Source organism: Felis catus, chromosome B3 (genome assembly GCF_018350175.1).
Source record: "Felis catus isolate Fca126 chromosome B3, F.catus_Fca126_mat1.0, whole genome shotgun sequence".
NCBI lineage: Eukaryota > Metazoa > Chordata > Mammalia > Carnivora > Felidae > Felis > Felis catus.
The window spans coordinates 61,567,687-61,588,186 of NC_058373.1; the positions used below are offsets into that span (position 1 = coordinate 61,567,687).

Genomic DNA, 20,500 nt, shown 5'->3' on the forward strand with positions numbered 1-20,500 from the left:
GATGTTCAAACCTGGTGGCGGCGGAAGCGTGGCACTTGCGGGGCAAGATGGCGGCGCCCAGGCGATCCTAGAGGAAGTAAGGGGCTGCGCTAGAGGGACGGATTTCAGGGTTCCCCGTGGGAGGACTCTGGGGTAGAGTATCCAGTTTCCTTGTTGGAGCCTCCCTGAATGTATCTGCTCTGCATTGGAGTGGCCGCGGCCTCTTCGGTGTGGAGATCCCGGCCGCGGCCCACCATCAGCGGGCTGCATAGGCTGGGATCCGGTGATTTCTTTGCTGACTCGAGTGGTCCTGGAGTGTCCGCGACCGCAGAGCCCTAGGCGCAGTTGTGAGGCCCGACAGTGTACAAGTCTTGTACTTCTTTGGTGAAATTTATTCCTAAGAGTTTTTGTTCTTTCTGATGCGATTGTCAGTGACATTGTTTTCTTAATTTCATTTCCTGATTGTTCTTTTTGCTGGTATATAAAAATACAGATGATTTTTATATGTTGTTTTTTATAGCCCAAGGTGTTGTTGTTGTTGTTGTTGTTGTTGCTTAATAATTTGAACACCTTTAGGCCAGGCATGTTCTCTCCAGTTTGATACAGAATCATTACTCCTTGGTATGACATTTATCTGCCTGTCTCCTGATGGCATTTTTCTTAGGTTCCCTACAGCTGTTCCTGAAAATGTTTATCATCCACAGATTGTAAACAACCTTAAGTCAGCAATAAACTTTGTTGTTAGGCTGGTGACATCAGGGAGGGCTATATAGGGAGGGAATGGCAGTAAGGTATGAATGAGAAGCAATGAGTTGATGTGAACCCAAGAAAAGAGTTGTCTCTGATACACAATAAAGAGAATCAGGATTCGCTTGCAGAGGGCTATCAACTTTATTGCTTGTAGGTGTGAATGAGAGAGAATCACCACACCAAAGCAGTGCTGGAAAGAGTTGCTCTAGAGAGGCAGCTGGAGTGTCAAGATGCTGTCCAGACCAAAGCCAGGGGAGTCAGAGGTGGACCTGCTGCGTTTCCAGAGTCAGTTTCTTGCAGCTGGTGCGGCTCCAGCAGTACAACTGGTGAAGAAAGGAAGTAGGAGAGGTGGCGACACTAACCTGGACCATCCTCTGCTACAAGATCATCGGGATGTGGTGACGCTGGACAGTGAGTGGTTGTGGGTGTCAGGCTGAGGAACGAGAGAGGATATGACCGGAACGTCCTCTCCCTCTTCCTGATGTGGCTGGATTTTTCCCTGTCATTATTTCAGACACTGCATAATCTCTGTTGCTGCAGCCCCATTTTACACATGCAGAAACTAAGGTTCACAGAGCTTAAATACCTTGCCCAAGGTGACACAGCTTGAGCCGGCCCCACAGCAACTGCCTTTCTTTCTTTGGCTTCCTCCTGCCCTCAGTCTCTTCCTGGAAAGGTGTGGGTATCCTCACATCTGAGGGTTTTTTTCTTTCCCAGATCTCCCAGATTTGCCCCCAGCTTTGGTTCCTGCTCCCCCGAAGAGAGCCAGACCCAGCCCTGGCCGTCCCCCGCCTGAACATGAGGATCCTGAAGAGAGGCTCAACAGGCACGATCAACACATCACTGCTGTCTTGACTAAGATCGTTGTGCGTCTCACCCTTGTTTAGTAGGACAAGTGTTCCTAGGACAGCAAGGATATTTGGGTAGGGGTGGTGAGCCTTAGGAGTAGAGGGTGATTCAGAAAGGTGGGACTTTATTCCCCCTGCAGTCAGTTTGGGGTCTGCTTTAGAAACACTGTCCCCTAAGAAGCAAAGTGGGTCCATTTCTCCCTAGAGAGAGACTCTAGTCATACAGAATTGGGGCTAGGGGGATAGTGTCCAGTCTGGGGAAAGCTTGGTATCTTCACTACTTTGTGTTTTGTTGCTGCAGGAACGAGATACAAGTTCAGTGGCTGTGAATCTGCCTGTGCCCAGTGGTGTTGCTTTCCCTCCTGTGTTCCATCGCTCACAGGAGAGACAGGTAGGCACGGTGCTTAGGTGGTGCTTAGGGGACATTCAGATGAGCCTCTTCCTTTTTTTTTTTTTAATGTTGATTTATTTTTTTGAGATAGAGACAGAGAATGCGAGCCAAGGAGGGGCAGAGAGAAAGGGAGAGAGAGAATCTTAAGCAGACTCCGTGTTATCAACACAGAGCCTGATAGGGGCTTGTGGGGCTGAGACTCACAAAATGTGAGTGAGATCATGACCTGAGCTGAAAGCAAGAGTCCGGCACTTAACCAATTGAGCTACCCAGATGCCCCATAGTGCACCTTCCTCAGGCAGAGAATCTGAATAATGATAAGCAACCCTCTTGTTAAAGCAGCACCTTGCTAAGCACTTTACACGCGTTACTTAGTCCTCATAACAGCCGTGTAAGGTAGGTATCATTATCCCCATTTCCAGGTGAGGAAACCGAGACCCTGAAAAGATAAATAACTTGTCCAACACCACACATCTAATAGATACAGGAGCCAGAAATCCAACCCAGATTTGTCAGACTTCAAGACCTGTCCTATAGAGCACTGCTTTTTCTGAGAACTAGGGTTGTGACCCTTGGAGATTAAGCAAGACCCTTTTATCCCTTTGTTCCAGTGGCCTTAGTGTAAAGAGTTTGAGAAGAGGATGGGGTAAGGAGCATCAGTCACCTGGGTTTTCTTTTTGCCCATAGGGGAAGTCAGCAACATCTGGTAAGAGAAGCATCTTTGCCCAAGAAATTGCAGCAAAGAGAGTGTCTGAAGCTAGGGTCCCACCAGTTAGAGAAGTTGTGTCTACCCTGGATCCACTAGAGGGTAAGCTGAGGTTGAGGAGGCTTGGGCTCGGCCTTTTTCTAATACACAATCATAGAGTCACCTTTGGGTATGTGCCTTCTCCCCCTCAAATATGAAGGCATATTTATTTATTTTGTGGGGGGAGGGAGAGGGAGAGAGAGAGAATCTTAAGTAGTCTCCACCCAGTGCAGAGCCCAACATGGGGCTCAATCTCAGGACCGTGAGATCATGATCTGAGCTGAAATCAAGAGTCAGACACTTAACCAACTGAGCCACCCAGGCGACCCAGGAGGGCACATTTCAGTGGCATTTGAGCCATCTGAAGAGGAAGCTGTCCCTTATCCCTACATACAATATTGGGTATGGATGGCTTGGGTCCACATCTGAGTCTTAGGTGCAGGGACAGTGCAGGCCATTATTCGGCTCTAGGAAAAAGGAAGGAGTCAGAGATATCTGGCAGGGACTATAAAATAAAGATAAAGGCCAAGATTCCTTTAATGATGCAAATTATTAACAAAAGAGCCGGAGGCAGGCTTCTGGAGGCAGGTGACTGGACATCTAAGAGAAGAGTCAGAATGTAGGATATTTCTTAGGGAAACATCCCTCAGAAAGGGGAAAAATGAGTGGAGAGGTCACCACCCAGCCCAGCCTATGTTTGTGTTGTGGGGGTGTGGGCTGTGGGGAGGGCCCTCCACTCTTTGCCTGGGAAATCTCTGGGGCCTCCCTCTGTCTCCAGGACTAACGGGATTAGGCTTGGGTGAGGCAGTGAAACTAATCATACACTTCTTCCAGGTGCTGCATCCTGTGAGGCACTCACACCTAGGGAGCAGGGCTACCAGCTTCCATGGGGCAGCCGCAGCTTCCAGGGACCCAATCTAGTCACAGGGAAGGGGCTCAGGAGCCAGGATGCTGAGCAGGAAGCCCAGACCATCCATGAAGAGAACATAGCAAAACTACAAGCCATGGCTCCTGAAGAGATCCTGCAGGAACAGCAGCGGCTGCTAGCTCAGCTAGGTATGGCATATCAGTCTTTGCAGCCGAGGCCAGGCTAGGAAGGGACTGCCACTTATTAATGAAGGCTTACTGTGTATGCCAGGCTTTTTGCTGAGTACTTGAATGCATTATTTCATTCTGTCCTCGAATGGTTCCTGTAAGTACTAATTTCATTTACTTATGAAAAGAAACTGAGTCTGAAAACTTGAAGAAATTCTCCCCCAGGTCATATGGCTGGTAAAGAACATGGATGAGATGTAAACCTAGGTCTGTGAGGTCTGACAGTCCCTGCTCTTCACCACTATACTGTGTATCCTGTACTACTCTAGTGTAACGTACTCTAATGTAATGTAGTTATGCTCTATCTAGTACGGCTATGACATGTTCTATTATATGACACTCAACTCTGCTATACCTCCTTCCTAGTATCTATTCACCAAAACAGTAGCACCAAGTCAGTCTTGTTCCAAAGTGTGTATCTAGCACCTTAATAGAGCATAGATAGATTAGGTTTCAGTAAATATTTGTGTGTAAATAAATTAGCTAAAAGAGAGAGGAACTGTTCCCCTAAATGCCTTCTCTTTGGGCCTAGTCAACATTCATTCATTTATTCCACAGCCACTTACTTTGGGCCTCTGATCTGGAGCCAAGCACTGGGATAGGTGGAAACCTGGGCCAGGGGACTGTGAAAGATGGAGAGAAGGGTGGGTGGGCAGGTCTTCGGGACAGGTGTGGGTCATTGAAGCCCCAAGAGAGCCCAGGGGGTTCAGGCCAGGAAGAGGAAATGGCTTGTCCTGGCCTTGGCACTCATAGGCAGGCAACATTCAGCAGGTGTCAGGTCTGTACAAGGCTGGGGAGGATCCACCAACACCCACTGTCCCTTCCATCCTCTTCCCTAGATCCCAACTTGGTTGCCTTCTTGAGGTCCCACAGCCATGTCCATGAGCAAGCAGGAGAGAAGGCCACAGAGGAGCAGAGACCAGGAGGACCCTCTGTTGAGGTCACTGGAGAGGAACCCATTGTGCCAACTTCTCCAAGTGAGCCCAGGCAGGAAGATGAGCTGGAGCCAGAAGCCCCAGGTTTGGAAAAAGGGGTACATCTTTTGGGGAATAAAAGTAGAGGGAAGTATCCCTTCTAGGCTTGGCAGATGGGAAAAGAAGAGAATCTTCTCTGTCCTTGACATCTATCATTAATCTTCCATTATCATCTGGAAATCAGTCTTCATTTGCTGATGCATATATTCTTCCTGCATATGCTTCCTGTTTTCTTGCTTTGTTGCCACTCCTTCTCGCTCTTCCCTGGTAAGCAGCAGCAGGGCATGATGGCTGAATGGCCCCTCCCCCTGCAGATCATCTCCAGCCTGCCTTTGCAAGAGTTGCCCCGGCTCTGGCTCTAGCCACCCTACAGTTTTCTGCCTCTGCTGTCAGTGTTATGAGCAAGATGGCAGGGCCAGGGTGATGATGGGAGAAGAGTCTGACACAGGCCTTACGAACATGCCAGACCCAAAGCAGAGAGGCCAGTGGGAGCACTCATTTCCCAGGACCTGGATTATTTTATTAGTGATTAACAAATGAAGAAATTGAGTTATGGAAGCCAGGAGCCTCCTGCCCCTCCGTGAGCTCCAGGCCAGCTGAGCAGGTCGGGTGGGGGAGAGGGGGGAAGCAGGGGGGTGTCCTGGGTGTGTGTTTCTGTATCTTGCCCGGCAGAAGCAGGATAGCTGTCCCTCATTGCCCCACTCCCCTGCTTCTTGAGAAGGTCGGTACTAGACAGTTGAGAGCTATGCTGTCCCTGATATATGTGGTCTTCCCTTCTTCCTCTGCTCCCTCTCTTTCCTCTTCCTTACCTCCTCCACTTTCTTTTGCCCCTCCCAGCAAATCCTTGGGATGAGCAAGGGGCTAGAGCCCTGGACTAGGTGTGTTCTGCCATATCTGAGACATTTGTCCAGTTCCCAGGGGTTCTAGCTGGGCCATGCTACTTAACTATAGCTGAAGGCAGAGGCTGCCAGACCCTTGGGCAGAGGTGCATGTGGCAACCGCTGGGTGATGGCCAGGACCCCAGTAGACCACCGAGCTGAGCCCCTTAGGGTTTACTACTCTGCTTCCATCTTCCTAGCTCTGGCACCACCTGTGACGCCCCACAAAGAATGGCTGCACATGGACACTGTGGAGCTGGAGAAGCTCCAGTGGACCCAGGACTTGCCCCCACTCCGGCGGCAGCAGACGCAGGAGGTGAGGAGGGCCAGCTGACCTACAGGGGGTGGAGTGGGCCGGAAATGGGGCTGGGGCTCTTGCACCCAGGACTCAGGCCATTTTCTTCCCCGGAGCTGGAGAAGCATTTCTCCTTTGCGCTCCTCCTCCTCTCCCACCACCCTGCCTGGCCCTGGGGCCAAAGAAGTTCCATTTCCACTCAGGCATAGAGTCAGGACCAGAGGCCCGGGAGATGGGTGAGGAGTGGGTATGGGTAAGTTGCTGCATCCCCAGCCTATAGTCTTCTTTCTCTTCCCGTTAGAGGATGCAGGCCCGATTTAGTCTTCAGGGAGAGCTTCTGGCCCCTGATGTGGACCTGCCCACCCATCTGGGCCTGCACCACCATGGAGAAGAGGCAGAGGTGAGGCATGGGGCCCAGGGAGGACTGGGCAGCTCTCGGCAAGTGGAAAAGGACCTCTGGTCAGTTGCCTTGGACCTTCTGTGTACTCTATTCCAGTTCTCAGCCTTGGTGTCCATAGGTTATTGGGCTCAAAATGTTTCTCCTCATTCCTTCACATTCCAGTCAGTTGCCTGAACTTGCCAGTTCTATGTCGCCTCGTCTGAGGCTTTCTAAAGGAGAGCCTTGCTCCCCCTTACCTGCTCAGTCACCATGTCTTCCACTCTCTCAGCCATGCCATCCGTCCCTCATGGGACTGCCATACTGATTCCCTCTGGCCCCGCTCAGGCTGTGCCGTGCCTCGGAAAGTTTCCTGGCTCTCTTCTGCTCACAGAATAGTCTTGGCTCTTTAGCCTGGCAAGACAGTCCTCCGACCCTCTATCCCCGCTGCCCCTGTAGCTCTGCCTTCCTCACTCCTGCGCCATTCTGGAGCCCACCTGCCATGTACGCCGTGTGCTCAAGGACCTCCAGGGCTTTTTCTTCAGGCCATCAAAGCTCTACCCACCCACTGAGACCTCATCACTTTTCCAGGTCCCCCTTCTCTCTCTCTCTCTCTCTCTCTCCTCTTCTCTTGTAAATTAAACACTAATTACTGAATTCTTCCCTATCTGCCTTATGGCATGGTTACTCGTGTGCAAGTCCCATCTTCTTTACCAGTTTGAGGATCCATGGAGAGCAGACGCAAGAGATATCACTTACTTATCTTAGCCTTCCCCTGGACAACTAAGTCAGTGCCTGGAATGGAGGCATTTCTGTGTATTGGTTGGGGTGCTGCCCTGTGTCCTGGCTGCTGATTTCTTGTCCCTGCCCCAGAGAGCGGGATACTCCCTGCAGGAGCTGTTCCACCTCACGCGCAGCCAGGTGTCCCAGCAGAGAGCACTAGCGCTGCATGTGTTGGCCCGGGTCATCAGCAGGGTGAGTGGACTGCTGGCCGGTCCTGCCTGTCCCCACGCCTCCTCCCCCAACCATAGACTTCCCCACGTCCTGCCCTTTCATTCTGGCCCCATAGCCCATACACCAACTCTCTCTGGGGCAGACGGAATGGGATGAACCCAGGGTCATAGGTGGGCAAGTGAAGGGTTTAGGACAAAGACTCTAACTTCTACATCTTCAGCAAAGTTTTATCCTATCCCCAAGGCCCAGGCTGGCGAGTTTGGGGACCGGCTAGTGGGCAGTGTCTTGCGCCTCCTCTTGGATGCTGGTTTCCTCTTCTTGCTGCGCTTCTCCCTGGATGACAGAGTGGACGCAGTCATTGCAGCTGCCGTCCGGGCTCTTCAGGCTCTGCTGGTAGCCCCTGGAGATGAGGTACAACACAGATCAGAGTAGGGCTTTGAGGCATCAGCGTTCCTACTCCTGTTGCTGGACATGCCCTCACTGCCAAGGCTTTGCCAGGCAGAGCAGAGAATGGGTTGGCAGCACCACTGCCTTCTTGTACGGGCCCCAAAGCCCAGCAGCCTTGCCTTTCTGTTCTGGGTGGGTGGCTGCCGCTGCTGCTTTTTCTGGGCCTGACTCCTTCCTCTTCTTCCCACACCTTTCTCTCTCCTATGTCAGGAACTCCTCGATAGCTCCTTCTCCTGGTACCATGGAGCTTTGACGTTTCCTCTGATGCCCAGCCAGGAGGACAGGGAGGACGATGAGGATGAAGATGAAGAGGCCCTCGCAGAAAAAGCAAAAAGAAAGAGCCCTGAGGAAGGAAACCGGCCTCCATCTGACCTGGCCCGACATGACATCATCAAGGTAAAATGCTGGGGCAGCTGCACCTGTCGCATGACCTCGAAGCGAGCACATCTTAGGCAAGAGGGGTCATCAAGGCCTGGGGCTCAGTTGCTTTTGGCACTGGGTTTATCTTTCTGATCACCAGGGGCTTCTGGCTACCAACCTGCTGCCACGGCTGCGCTATGTGCTAGAGGTGACCTGCCCAGCCCCTTCTGTGGTCCTTGATATCCTGGCTGTGCTCATCCGTCTGGCCCGGCATTCCCTGGAGTCAGCCACAAGGGTAAGAAGGAGAAGGAGACAAGGAATGCACAAAGAGCCTAGCTGACCCCATTGCTGACCCTCAGCCTCCCTACTTCCCTACTTCCCTTTTCTTCCTGACCCCCACAGGTCCTGGAGTGCCCTCGACTAATAGAGACTGTGGTTCGAGAGTTTCTGCCCACCAGCTGGTCCCCCATGGGGGTGGGGCCTGTCCTCAGTCTACACAAAGTGCCCTGTGCCACTGCCATGAAACTACTTCGTGTCCTGGCCTCGGCTGGTAGGAATATTGCTGCCCGGCTGGTGAGCAGGACAAAGGTCGAGGGATGAGGGGCTTAAGACAGAGCTGGGTTGGGGGCTAAGCATGGCCTCTGGACTCTGGGTAACTCGCTCATGCCATCTTCCTTTTCTGATCTCTGATCCAGTTGCTTAGAAATGCAGTAGGAACCACCAGCCAGAAACCTAGTCATCTAGATTATAGTGTATCCTATAGGCCTACTTGTGCTTTCGTTAACTGATGGGCCCAGACCAGAAGAGCCACTTACAGATGGGCGGCCATCACCCATAGCCGAGTAGCCCTAGAAAAGGGGCCCAGCAGGTGCTTGCTAAAATGAAGGGGGGGAGGGGCAGAGAGGGAAGGAAGGTGGAGTGGGAGGGAGGGATGGATGAGATAGTTTCATCCTGGTTCAGAGTTAAGACCCTGTAGCATGAGAGTGGCCTGGAATAGGGTTGAGTTGAGCCAGTCTCCATAGTAAGAGAACCTGAGGCTACTTGGGCTCCCTGCTGATTGTGATGTTCAGACTCTCTGCCCTCTCACCCTCAGCTGAGCAGCTTTGATCTCCGGAGCCGCCTGTGCCGCTTTATAGCAGAGGCTCCCCAGGAAATGGCCTTGCCCCCAGAGGAAGCTGAGATGCTGAGCACTGAGGCCTTCCGTTTGTGGGCTGTGGCTGCCTCCTATGGCCAGGGTAGTGACCTTTACAGGTGAGGAGAGACAAGAGTAGGCTCTCTTACAGACCTCTCCGGTTCTGCACTCTGGCCTAATCTGATGACTCGGCCTTGCTCAAGGTTTCAAGCTCAAGGGGAGGCTGAGGATGAGGAAGAGGGGATTCTGGGAGGAATGAAGAAGGCTTGGTGGCCAGGACTAGCCAGAGGACAGTAGAACAAAGCTGAGTTAACCACCTTCTGTGCACAACAGCCTTAGTAGCTTGGTGAAATCAGATTTAAATCCCTTGTTGGAAGGAAGCCTGGAAGATCTACCCTCATTCCCTTCAGCCTCCAGCCTTCCTTCCCTCTGAAGCCTTCCAAGAGTGCCCAGCCCTGGGGCCTCTTTTTCCCGAGCCTCCTTAACCAAACTGCAGGTCCTTGGGGCAGTGCCTTGCTTTGTGTCATGTGTCTCCATGTCCAGTGTCTTTGGACACTGAAAGGCAGTAATCATTCTCCCCCAGGGAGCTATACCCAGTGCTGATGCGGGCCCTGCAGGCTGTGCCAGAGGAGCTCAGCACCCAGCCCCCTCAGCCCCTGTCTGTGCAGCGGATAGCCTCCTTGCTCACTCTGCTCACCCAGCTGACCCTGGCAGCCAGTAGCACTGTCCCTGAGTCTAGCAGGTACGTTATAGCTCTGAGCTTCAGGACAGGTGGGAGCACTCCTCCAGAGTGAGAGGGTGGGTAGACCTTATGGAGGAGTCAAGGCAGCCAGACCTTGACTGTGACCCCTTTGGCACTCCTGTAGTGACTCTGCTGAGGCCAGTCTGTCGGCCACCCCTTCCTTGATCACTTGGACACAGGTGTCCGGGCTCCAACCCCTTGTGGAGCCCTTTCTGAGACAGACCTTGAAGTTGCTGCCCAGATCTGAGAATTGGCATGCTCTAGGCCCGGTGCCCACTGCCTGCCTACTCTTCCTGGATGCATACTACCAGGCCTGGAGCCAGCAGGTGAGTGTTGCCTGCCTACCTTCCTCCACATCCTGGGCGCCTGCCCCCATCTTAACACACCACCCTGTGTCTCCCTCTGTCTCGACCTCTCCACTCCTACCTCCCCATTCCACTTTTTCCTATTCTCTGCCTTTTCCCTCCCACCTTCCTCTTTCTGCTTCCATATCCATTGGAGCTGTCAGGGAGCTGTGTTGGTGGGAACCAGAGAACCCCAAGCAGCAGCTCTGTCTCCCTGGAGACTTCATGCTCTGAGGACAGAAGGTGTCGGGGCAACCTCAGGGTCTTTTCTCTCTCCAGAAGGGTCAGAAGGCAGAAGCCTACAAACACTGACTCTTGGGCTCTTGGAAGTTCTGGGCTTGGCCTGGGTACACAGGGTCTAGGAGAATGCATCTCCTTTTGCTGTCAGCTCATTGAGCCCCTTGGTCTTCTAGCCAAGCCTGTGCCCAGGGGATTGGCTTCAGGATATGGAGCGCCTGTCAGAGGGGCTGCTGCTACCCTTACTGCACCCACCCACTCTGGGCAGCCTGTGGGATTCTCTTGGGTATGTAGTGTGTGTGTGGTTGGGAGGTGGGGGCAGTAGGGAGGAGGCCGTTTGACTCCCTGTGGGACTCCTAGATCTAGCTCCCTGGCCCATCCCAAGTAGAACTTCTCAGCCTGAAGGAAACCTGAGTCCCTAGCAAGCAGCACTTGAGGGCTCTGAGGAATGTGGGTACTGGTCCATATAGCCAGGTTCCTGTGGGCCTTGGTCGCAGACCAAGCAGCTCTTTTCTAGCCTGGTGTACATGAGGCCAGAGCCCCCCTCAGCTTCTTCATTCTGCCTCCAGGTGCTGCTCCCCTCTCTGCAACCCGCAGTTCTGTGTTCCGGCCCCTGAAGCTCTCCCCAGCCTGGTGTCACTGGGCTGCACAGGAGGACGCCCCTCTCTCAGTCTGGCTGGCTCAGCCTCACCCTTCCCGTTCCTCACTGCCCTCCTGTCTCTCTTCAACACCTTGGCCCGGATCCACAAGGGGCTATGTGGCCAGGTGAGACATAGGCACCTGGTTAGGGGTTGGAGGCTGGGGTGGAGGGGCAAGATAGGAGTCAGAACAAAAGGGTGAGGGTATCACTTGAGGCAGAAAGGTCTCTCTTGCCAGCACCCATTTCTCTGAGTTTGGCTGGGGTGGGGGCAGCCACCTGGGGAACTTCAGGAGAGAGATCAGAGTCACTTTAGATCTGAACAAGTTTGCTTTCCTCCAGCTGGCTGCCATATTGGCTGCCCCAGGACTCCAGAACTACTTCCTCCAGTGTGTGGCTCCTATGGCTGCCCCACAACTCACTCCCTTCTCTGCGTGGGCCTTGCGCCATGAGTACCACCTACAGTACCTGGCACTCACCCTGGCCCAGAGAGCGGTGGGTATGCCCCAGCCCCCTTGCCACCTCTGTCCACAACCCCCCCATAATCCCCACCCCTGCAGTTTGTCCCATCTAGATGTGCCCAGGATCTGTACCCTTCAGTATATATCCTCTTTGCATGGACTCTCACTTCCCCTTGCTCTGTCCCCTCTCACATCCCACCCACTCTCCTACCCCTTGCTCTTCTGTTCATAGGCAACAGTCCAGCCAGTTCTGGCCGTCAATGCCGCTCTCCATCATAGTATGGTGTTGGCCCTGCTGAGCCGACTGCTGCCTGGAAGTGAGTACCTCGCCCATGAGCTACTGCTGAGCTGTGTGTTCCGTCTGGAGTTCCTCCCGTAAGTCCAGGGTTGGTGACATCAACCCAGCCCTTTGAGAGGCTGTTGTGGCTATTGACAGAGCAGCCCTGAGTTTGGAGCTAGAACACCTGGGTTTAATCCTCTTTCTTGCATGGATTGTACTTCACCTATTGGAGCTTCCATTTTCTCATCAGTAAAGTGAGGATGAAGATATCCACGTTAGAGAATTATAATGTGATTTCAGTGTGACTGTATGGCTAAAAACAGGTGCATAAACTAGCTATACTTGAGTAATAGCTAACAGTTACTGAGTGCTAACTTTGTGTCTGGCATCTCCTTAAGTATCTGTATTTTAAGTGTTTCACTTGTACTATGAGATAGGTATTGTTATTATCCCCATTTTCCTATGAGGAAACTGAGGCACAGAGAAGTTCCGTAAACCTGCCCCTAAGCAGCTGACTTTAGTATCCATTCTCTTAATCTACACACACAACATAGAAAGTGATTAGGGGAACAGGGAGGAGCAGGATTGGACCTAGGAACCGCTGGGATGCCCTGGAGAGCTGGCATGGTGTTCAGAGTGCCGTGGTTCAAACCCTCATTTTTGGCTTTTGGGTTCTATTGCAGGGAAAGAGCATCAGGTGGTCCAGAGGCAGCTGACTTCTCTGATCGGCTGTCCTTAGGGAGCGGCAGGGACTCTGCGAGTGGGCGAGGGGCTCTGCTGGTTCAGGCCTGTCAGGACCTCCCCAGCATCCGCAGCTGCTACCTGACCCACTGCTCACTGGCCCGAGCCAGCCTACTAGCGTCTCAGGCCTTGTACCGAAGGGAGCTACGGCAAATCCCAGCCCTGCTGCTCCCTGTGCCTAAGGAGCCACTGCTGCCCACCGACTGGCCTTTCCTGCCATTGATCCACCTCTACCACCAGGCCTCAGACACGCCCTCAGGACTTCCTCCTGCTGACACAGTAGGCACAGCTATGCGGGCTCTGCAGTGGGTGCTCGTCTTGGAAAGCTGGCGCCCCCAGGCCCTCTGGGCTGTGCCGCCTGCTGCCCGCCTGGCACGGCTCATGTGTGTGTTCCTGGTAGACAGTGAGCTGTTCCGGGAAACCCCAATACAACGTCTGGTGGCAGCTCTCCTTGCCCGGCTCTGCCAGCCTAAAGTCCTGCCAGACCTCAAGCTGGATTGTCCGCTTCCTGGCCTGACATCTTTCCCTGACCTCTATGCCAACTTCCTGGAGCATTTTGAGGCTGTCTCTTTTGGGGACCATCTCTTTGGAGCTCTGGTTCTCCTTCCCCTGCAGCGTCGGTTCAGTGTCACTTTGCGCCTCGCCCTCTTTGGGGAGCATGTGGGAGCCTTGCGAGCTCTGGGCCTGCCTCTGACCCAGGTACTTTCTCAGCCCAGCACAGCCTGTACTGTACTGGCCTTCCTGTACTGGGCCTTGGGGGTGGTCCTGAGCAGTGGGGAGCTTTGGTGGCCCTCAGGTTCCTTATCTCACTTCTTGGGGATTTTGAGGAGATTAAAAGACTCCACGAAAGGGGTTTAACAGAGTATCTGGCATACAGTACATATTGGATATTATTAACAAGCTACAGCTCGTTGTTCATGTTGCTACAACCTAGATAAGAGACGTGCTACAAACTAACATAGTTCAGAGTTATTCAGATTTTAGATGTTAGGTCAGGATTCAGAAAAGGGAAATATCAAAGTGGGCTTCCCATAAGCAGAAGGCTTTGGGGAAGAGTGAAGATTGACCTGGGCACTGAAGGTTGGATAGAATTTGGATTGTTGAGGATGAAGGACAGAATGTACCTAGTGGAGGGTCACCTGGGTGACTCATTCGGTTAAGTGCCTTTTTTTTTTTTTAATTTTTTTTTTTTCAACGTTTTTTATTTATTTTTGGGACAGAGAGAAACAGAGCATGAACGGGGGAGGGGCAGAGAGAGAGGGAGACACAGTATCGGAAACAGGCTCCAGGCTCCGAGCCATCAGCCCAGAGCCTGACGCGGGGCTCGAACTCACGGACCGCGAGATTATGACCTGGCTGAAGTCGGACGCTTAACCGACTGCGCCACCCAGGCGCCCCGAGTGCCTCTTGATTTCAGCTCAGGTCATGATCTCACAGTTGTGAGATCTAGCCCTCTGTTGAGTGTGGAGTCTGCTTGGGGTTTTCTCTCTCTCTCTCTGTCTCTGTCTTTCTCTCTCTCTCTCTCTCTCTTTCCCAACTCACAAGGTCTCTCTCAAAAAGTAAAAGAATGTACCTAGTGGAATAGCATCAGCAAAAGCTCAGAGGCAGGAAGGAGTAGAACAGGGTAGGAAGAGGGAGGAGTCTAGAACAGATTTTAGTTTAAAATCTTGGAAACAAGGCTAATAAAATCTTAGAGGGCCTCAAAAATCAGGCTGAGGGTTAAACTTATAAGCTGTAGAGAGTTACTATTTTTTTAAGGTTTGAGTTTTTATTTTCATTATATCTTATTCTGGTAAACTTTTTGTTTAATTTTTTCTAATGTTTATTTATTCTTGAGAGAGAGAGAGACAGAGCACAGGTGGGGGAGGGGCAGAGAGAGAGGGAGACACAGAAAATGAAGCAGGCTCCAGGCTCTGAGCTGTCAGCACAGAGCCTGATTCGGGGCTCGAATTCACAGACTGCGATATCATGACCTGAGCTGAAGTTGGATGCTTAACTGACTGGGCCATCCAGGCACCCCTAAACTTTTTTTTTAAGTTTATTTATTTTGAGAGAGAGTGAGAGAGTGAGCAGGCAAAGGTCAGACAGAGATGGAAAGAGAGGGAATCCCAAGCAGGCTCCACACCATCAGCAGAGACCCCGATGTGGGGCTCGAACTCATGAACCAAGAGATCATAACCTGAGCCAAAATCAAGATTTGGGCAGTTAACCGACTGAACTAACCAGGTGCCCTATTCTGGTAAACTTTAAATATTTTAATAAATACATTTACCATGTATATAAAATGTAAGTATTTTATATAAAAAAAACAAAAAAAAAATACATTTTTAAGGATTAGTCTTTTTATGTACATATATATTTTTATAAAATTGGGATCCCTGCATAATGTTTTCTTCATTTAATTTTCTTCATTTAAGTTAATATTACATAATAAGCATTTCCCAATCATTAAATATTCTAAGAAATCAACATTTTTTACTATGTAATAATTCATTGTGTAGGTGCATCTGTTTATTTTATCAACCCCTTGGTGGGCATGAAAATTGTTTCTAATTTTCTGCTATTTGAAGTAACACTATGACAAATACCACTGGAGGTAAACCTTATCTCTTTCTTTCATAATCATTTTTTTATGTTTGTTAATTTTTTTTAATTTAATTTTTCTATTTTTTAAAATTTACATCCAAATTAGTTAGCATATAGTGCAACAATGATTTCAGGAGTAGATTCCTTAGTACCCCTTACCCATTTAGCCCATCCCCCCTCCCTCAACCCCTTCAGCAACCCCCAGTTTGTTCTCCATATTTATGAGTCTCTTCTGTATCATCCCCCTCCCTGTTTTTATATTATTTTTATTTCCCTTCCCTTATGTTCATCTGTTTTGTCTTTTAAAGTCCTCATCATGGGGCGCCTGGGTGGCGCAGTCGGTTAAGCGTCCGACTTCAGCCAGGTCACGATCTCGCGGTCCGTGAGTTCGAGCCCCGCGTCGGGCTCTGGGCTGATGGCTCAGAGCCTGGAGCCTGTTTCCGATTCTGTGTCTCCCTCTCTCTCTGCCCCTCCCCCGTTCATGCTCTGTCTCTCTCTGTCCCAAAAATAAATAAACGTTGAAAAAAAAAAAAATTTAAAGTCCTCATCAGTGAAGTCATGATTTTTGTCTTTCTCTGACTGATTTCACTTAGTATAATACCCTCCAGTTCCATCCACATAGTTGCAAATGGCAAGATTTCATTCTTTTTGATTGCCAAGTAATACTCCATTGTATACATATACCACATTTTCTTTATCCACTCATCCATTGATGGACATTTGGGCTCTTTCCATACTTTGGCTATTATTGATAGTGCTACTATCAACATGGGGGTGCATGTGTCCCTTCGAAACAGCACACCTATATCCCGTGGGTAAATGCCTAGTAGTGCAATTGCTGGGTCATAGGGTAGTTCTATTTTTAGTTTTTTGAGGAACCTCCATACTGTCTTCCAGAGTGGCTACACCAGCTTGCATTCCCATATGTTTATTTTTGAGAGAGAGTGCAAGCAGGGGGAGGGGCAGAAAGAGAGGGAGACACAGAATCCAAAGCAGGCTCCAGGCTCTGAGCTGTTAGTACAAAGCCTGACATGGCACTTGAATTCAAGAACCGCGAGATCATAAACTGAACCAAAGTCGGATGCTTAACCGACTGTGCCACCCAGGTGCCCTAATCATTTCTTTTTTTTTTGTTTGTTTTTAGTTTTTTAACTAATCTCTACACCCAACGTTGGGCCCAAACTCACAATCCCAAGGTCAAGAGTCGTATGTTCCACTGACTGAGCCAGCCAGGTGCCCCTCTCATAATCCTTTCTGCATGGAATTAAGAGTGATTTTTTAGAGAGTTACTGGTCCTAAGAAAAGGAACTTTTGAAAGGTTTCATAATATAATCAAGCAGGTGAATGTGACATTTTGAAAGTTTTAGGTACATTAAAGTAGTGGTAGGCAGTAGAAATTCAGTACTGCTTCTTAGTTTCCCAGTTCTCCCTGCTTCTCAGCTCTTTAGTCTTTAACCTTGATCCTTGTGATAGACAGGAATGGATGTCTGTCCAGGACCTGATCTCTGCCCTCATGATTTGGTCCATGTGACCACCAGCCATCCACCCTGTTGTGCAGTGAAAGACATTCCACCCTCACCCTCAGCATGTCTCATTCCCCCTGTCACAGTTGCCTGTGTCCTTGGAGTCCTATACAGAGCCTCCTGAAGACAACCTGGCCCTCCTTCAGCTCTACTTCCGTGTCCTGGTTACTGGTGCACTCTGTGCACGCTGGTGCCCTGTACTCTATGCTGTGGCTGTGGCTCATGTCAACAGCTTCATCTTCTCCCAGGACCCAAAGAGTTCAGTAAGTTATACTGAAGGGAGGAAGGGAGACTGTGATTGAGCTGCCTTGGGGTCATCTGGGGAGGAGATGAGGGCCAGACAAGGCCAGTGATGGGTACAGCCCTTGGCCCAGTGTCCCCTGTCCCTGTTCTGCCTCTAGGACGAGGTAAAGGCTGCCCGCAGGAGCATGTTGCAGAAGACTTGGATGCTGACGAATGAGGTAGGATGGGGCACATCCTGGAGGGTGGGAAGAAAAGAGGTCTTGGGGCACAGAAATCTCAATAGGATCTCACTACCTACTTCATAAAGTTTCTGCCCCTTTTGCAGGGTCTCCGGCAGCACCTTCTCCACTATAAGCTCCCTAATCCTGCCCTCCCAGAAGGCTTTGAGCTGTATCTCCAGCTGCCCTCTCTGCGTCAGCAGTACCTCCAGAGACTGACCTCAGGGATGCTCCAAAATGGGGAATCAGAGACCTAGTATGGCTGCTACAGATGAAGAGATGGATATGTTCTCCTGGGGTTCACCAACACGGGCCTGGCCAGACAGAAGGGTTTTGTGGCTTAAGGGTGGGCAGGAGACAAGGGAGAAGGCTTGCTTTCCTGCGAGCAGGCTGTGTGAGCTTTTATGGAGCAGAGTGAGCCCTCCCATTATATCCTGATGTCTGAAAATCAGGATCTGGTCTGTATGGAAGTGAAGGGTAACTTGCCCCTCTCTTGGAGACCAGACAAACTATGTACATGTCTCCTCCTTCCCCTGCCCCAGACCAGATACATAAATCCTGTAGATGTGTACTGAAATAAAAATTTTTTGTATCTCCTGGGAATCTGATTTGGACTGATTTCAGATGTTAGTTCAGGATTGGTATGGAGGGATGGGCTATCCTAGGGGAGAAGCTGGGCTCCTGTGAGAGATGGGAGAGCTGAAAACAGAGCCTACGTCTGGGAAAACAAAAATGTGGGTCCTGGTTCTGCAGTAGAGCTGGACCAGAGTAATGCTCTTGGGAAGGGGTACTTCTGGAAGGACTCTGGGCAGACCACTTGATGTATAAGTATCCTTAATGAGGTCGGCATCTTGTCTCCTTATGGTCTGTTAACTGCTATCTGAGATATGAAGACACCCGAAATCAGACTGTGCACTAGCTGTCTCTTCATCTATTTGGGCTGCTGTAACAATACCAAAGACTGAGTGCCTTATACACAACAGAAATTCATTTCTGTTCTTGGGGTTGGGAAGTTGGTCAAGATGCTGGCACAGTTGGTCTCTAGTGAGAGCCCACTTCCTGGTTCGTAGACAGCCTTCACATGGTGGAAGGGAAATGAGGGTGGAACCCTCATGACCTAATCACTTTCCAGAGGCCTTGCCTCCAAATACCCTCACAATGGGTATTAGGGTTCAACCTACGAATGAGGAAGGGATGGAGGGCACAAATATTCAGTCTATTAGCGTTGTCACACAACACCCCTTCCATTGTGGACTTGAGTGGTAGTAGGTAAGGGCTGGGAAGGAGTGGATCAAACCATGAATTCTGATTCATTGGTTCATCTCTTGATAGAGTTTTTAGGTTCTTTCATCTGAATTCTAACACTCAAGCTTTCTTGGAGTGTCATTTTCTGTGTGGAATTGCCTATAGTGTGTTTACAGGTCATCAGAGTGAGTGCAGTGTGCCCTATCAGCAGGCAGAGAGAACCCATTTCCCATAAATGGAGCTGCTGCACACAGAATTCTCCAGTAGGTTTATCAAGCAACTACTGCATCTGCAAACAGCAATAGTTCCAAACTATCTTCAGGTGTGTTAAATCGATTGCTAGGCAGTACACCAGTGTTCCTGATTGAGTAGACCTAGGTGAAACCCAAGAATTTGCATCTCTAATAAGTTCCCAGGTGGTGCTGACGCTGCTACCCAAGCCCAAACACACACTTGGAGAACCACTGGCTTACCGGAACCTTACCAAAGAAATTTTGTGACCTCATAATAGGATACCAACAGAGCAAAATAGGGTCTGAGGACTAGAGTGTTTACGAAATCACTGTAGTGTCTTTATCTAGCACTATATACTCAGAGGCTTCACCAACTAGCTAACTACTGTCACTTCTTTTTTTCCCCAGCGCTTTATATTACACACAGGCCTCAGCCTTTAAAATTAGTATTTTGGGGGGCACCTGGGCAGCTCAGTTAAGCGTCAGACTCTTGATTTCAGCTCAGGTCATGATCTCATGGTCCAGGAGTTCGAGCCCCACATTGGGCTCTGTGCTGACAATGCAGAGCCTGCTTGGGATTCTCTCTCTGTCTGCCCCTCCCCTGCTCGCTCTCTCTCTCTCTCTCTCTCTCTCTCTCTCTCTCAAAAATAAATAAGGAAAACTTTTTAAAAAATTAATATTTTGGAAAAAGAATAAAGAAGACACAAAACCACCTGACGGCTAAGCAACCTTCACAGTTACATGGTTTCTTGCGGTTTACAGAGCAATCCCCCTTCATATGATTTTATAGGTGGTGGGGAAACTGCCTCAGAACAGTGTGACGGGAACAGCGCCACCCATTGACTAGAAATGCTAGTACTAGCACTTAGATCGTTGACATCAGGATTCAGGCTTTCACCCCATCACAGTAAGAAATTGTACAGAGTTAACACAGGCAATCAATTGTATGAGGTGAGCCCAGAGGCGCATGTTTCTGAGAGTGTCTGGAGATTCGGCCTTTCAGTCAAAAAGGCACTGAAAAGACACAAGTAATGACAAGTAATGCTGCCTAACTTGGGGCTGTTTAAAGAGCACTTCCTATGTGTTTTACACACACACACACACCCCACCACCAATGAAGCAGTCACCACACTGCTCCCGATGTGGGAGTTAGAAAGACCTAGAAGCTTGGGCAAGGTATCTAGGGTGTGGCTTGCCATTTTTTTCAGGCTCCAGCCTCAAAAGGGTGGGGGGCACTTTCTCCCCTACCTTGCACTCACCTCATTCTCTGAGACAGCCAGCAGCCAACCCAGTGAATCCAGACACGGAGCCCTTGGATGTTTGCTCCCAAGCCTCTTCCTGAAAGCGTGGGGACCTCTCTGCCCACCTGCCCCACCTTCCCCTCCTTCATCATGGGAGTGGCCAGGGTCTTAGGTGGGAGTGGCCAGGCAGGCTTTAGGACCATCAGTGTCTAGCAAGTAGCTGGAGGCTCCTATAAGGGCAAGACAAGCAAAGTGGCAAGGTCTGAGCCTACAACCCTCAGTGCAGCAGGCTGAACAAGCCATGGGCTGCTTGAGCTGGCTGCTGCTATGGATTGGGGAGCCATGTGTAAGTACCTTCTGTCTGTCAAGGAACCACCTGGCTAGAGGCATCTTCCTAGGCTTGGCAAAAGCAGTGAAGGCAGACAGGTCCTGTGGCTCCCACAGAGGCCTGGAACCCTCAAGGCCAACACTTCTGGGTCAGTGCTCCAGGAGTGGGCCCAGAAGCAAGGTGCATACCTCAATCCAAGGTTCCCCATCTCTCAGCT

General features: G+C 50.5%; 1 protein-coding gene across 4 annotated transcripts; it reads left to right on the plus strand.

Moving 5' to 3' along the window:
- On the plus strand, positions 1-17,839 carry RPAP1 (RNA polymerase II associated protein 1). Of its 4 annotated transcripts, none has more exons than XM_023255472.2 (25): positions 1-76; positions 884-1,140; positions 1,447-1,595; positions 1,879-1,968; positions 2,656-2,776; positions 3,548-3,769; positions 4,648-4,827; positions 5,861-5,976; positions 6,257-6,355; positions 7,205-7,306; positions 7,529-7,696; positions 7,943-8,128; positions 8,253-8,387; positions 8,495-8,665; positions 9,186-9,343; positions 9,808-9,966; positions 10,091-10,292; positions 10,724-10,833; positions 11,117-11,312; positions 11,527-11,679; positions 11,878-12,020; positions 12,609-13,365; positions 16,862-17,038; positions 17,177-17,236; positions 17,344-17,839. In XM_023255472.2, exons 2-25 carry the CDS (start codon positions 960-962, stop codon positions 17,491-17,493), a joined length of 4,185 nt encoding a protein of 1,394 aa, XP_023111240.2. In that variant the 5' UTR covers positions 1-76; positions 884-959; the 3' UTR covers positions 17,494-17,839. The 4 variants fall into 4 exon arrangements, with proteins under 4 accessions (XP_023111240.2, XP_023111242.2, XP_019688208.3 ...); XM_023255474.2 differs by having other exon boundaries at positions 12,609-12,945; XM_019832649.3 differs by having other exon boundaries at positions 14-132.
- The last annotated feature ends 2,661 nt before the right edge of the window (positions 17,840-20,500 follow it).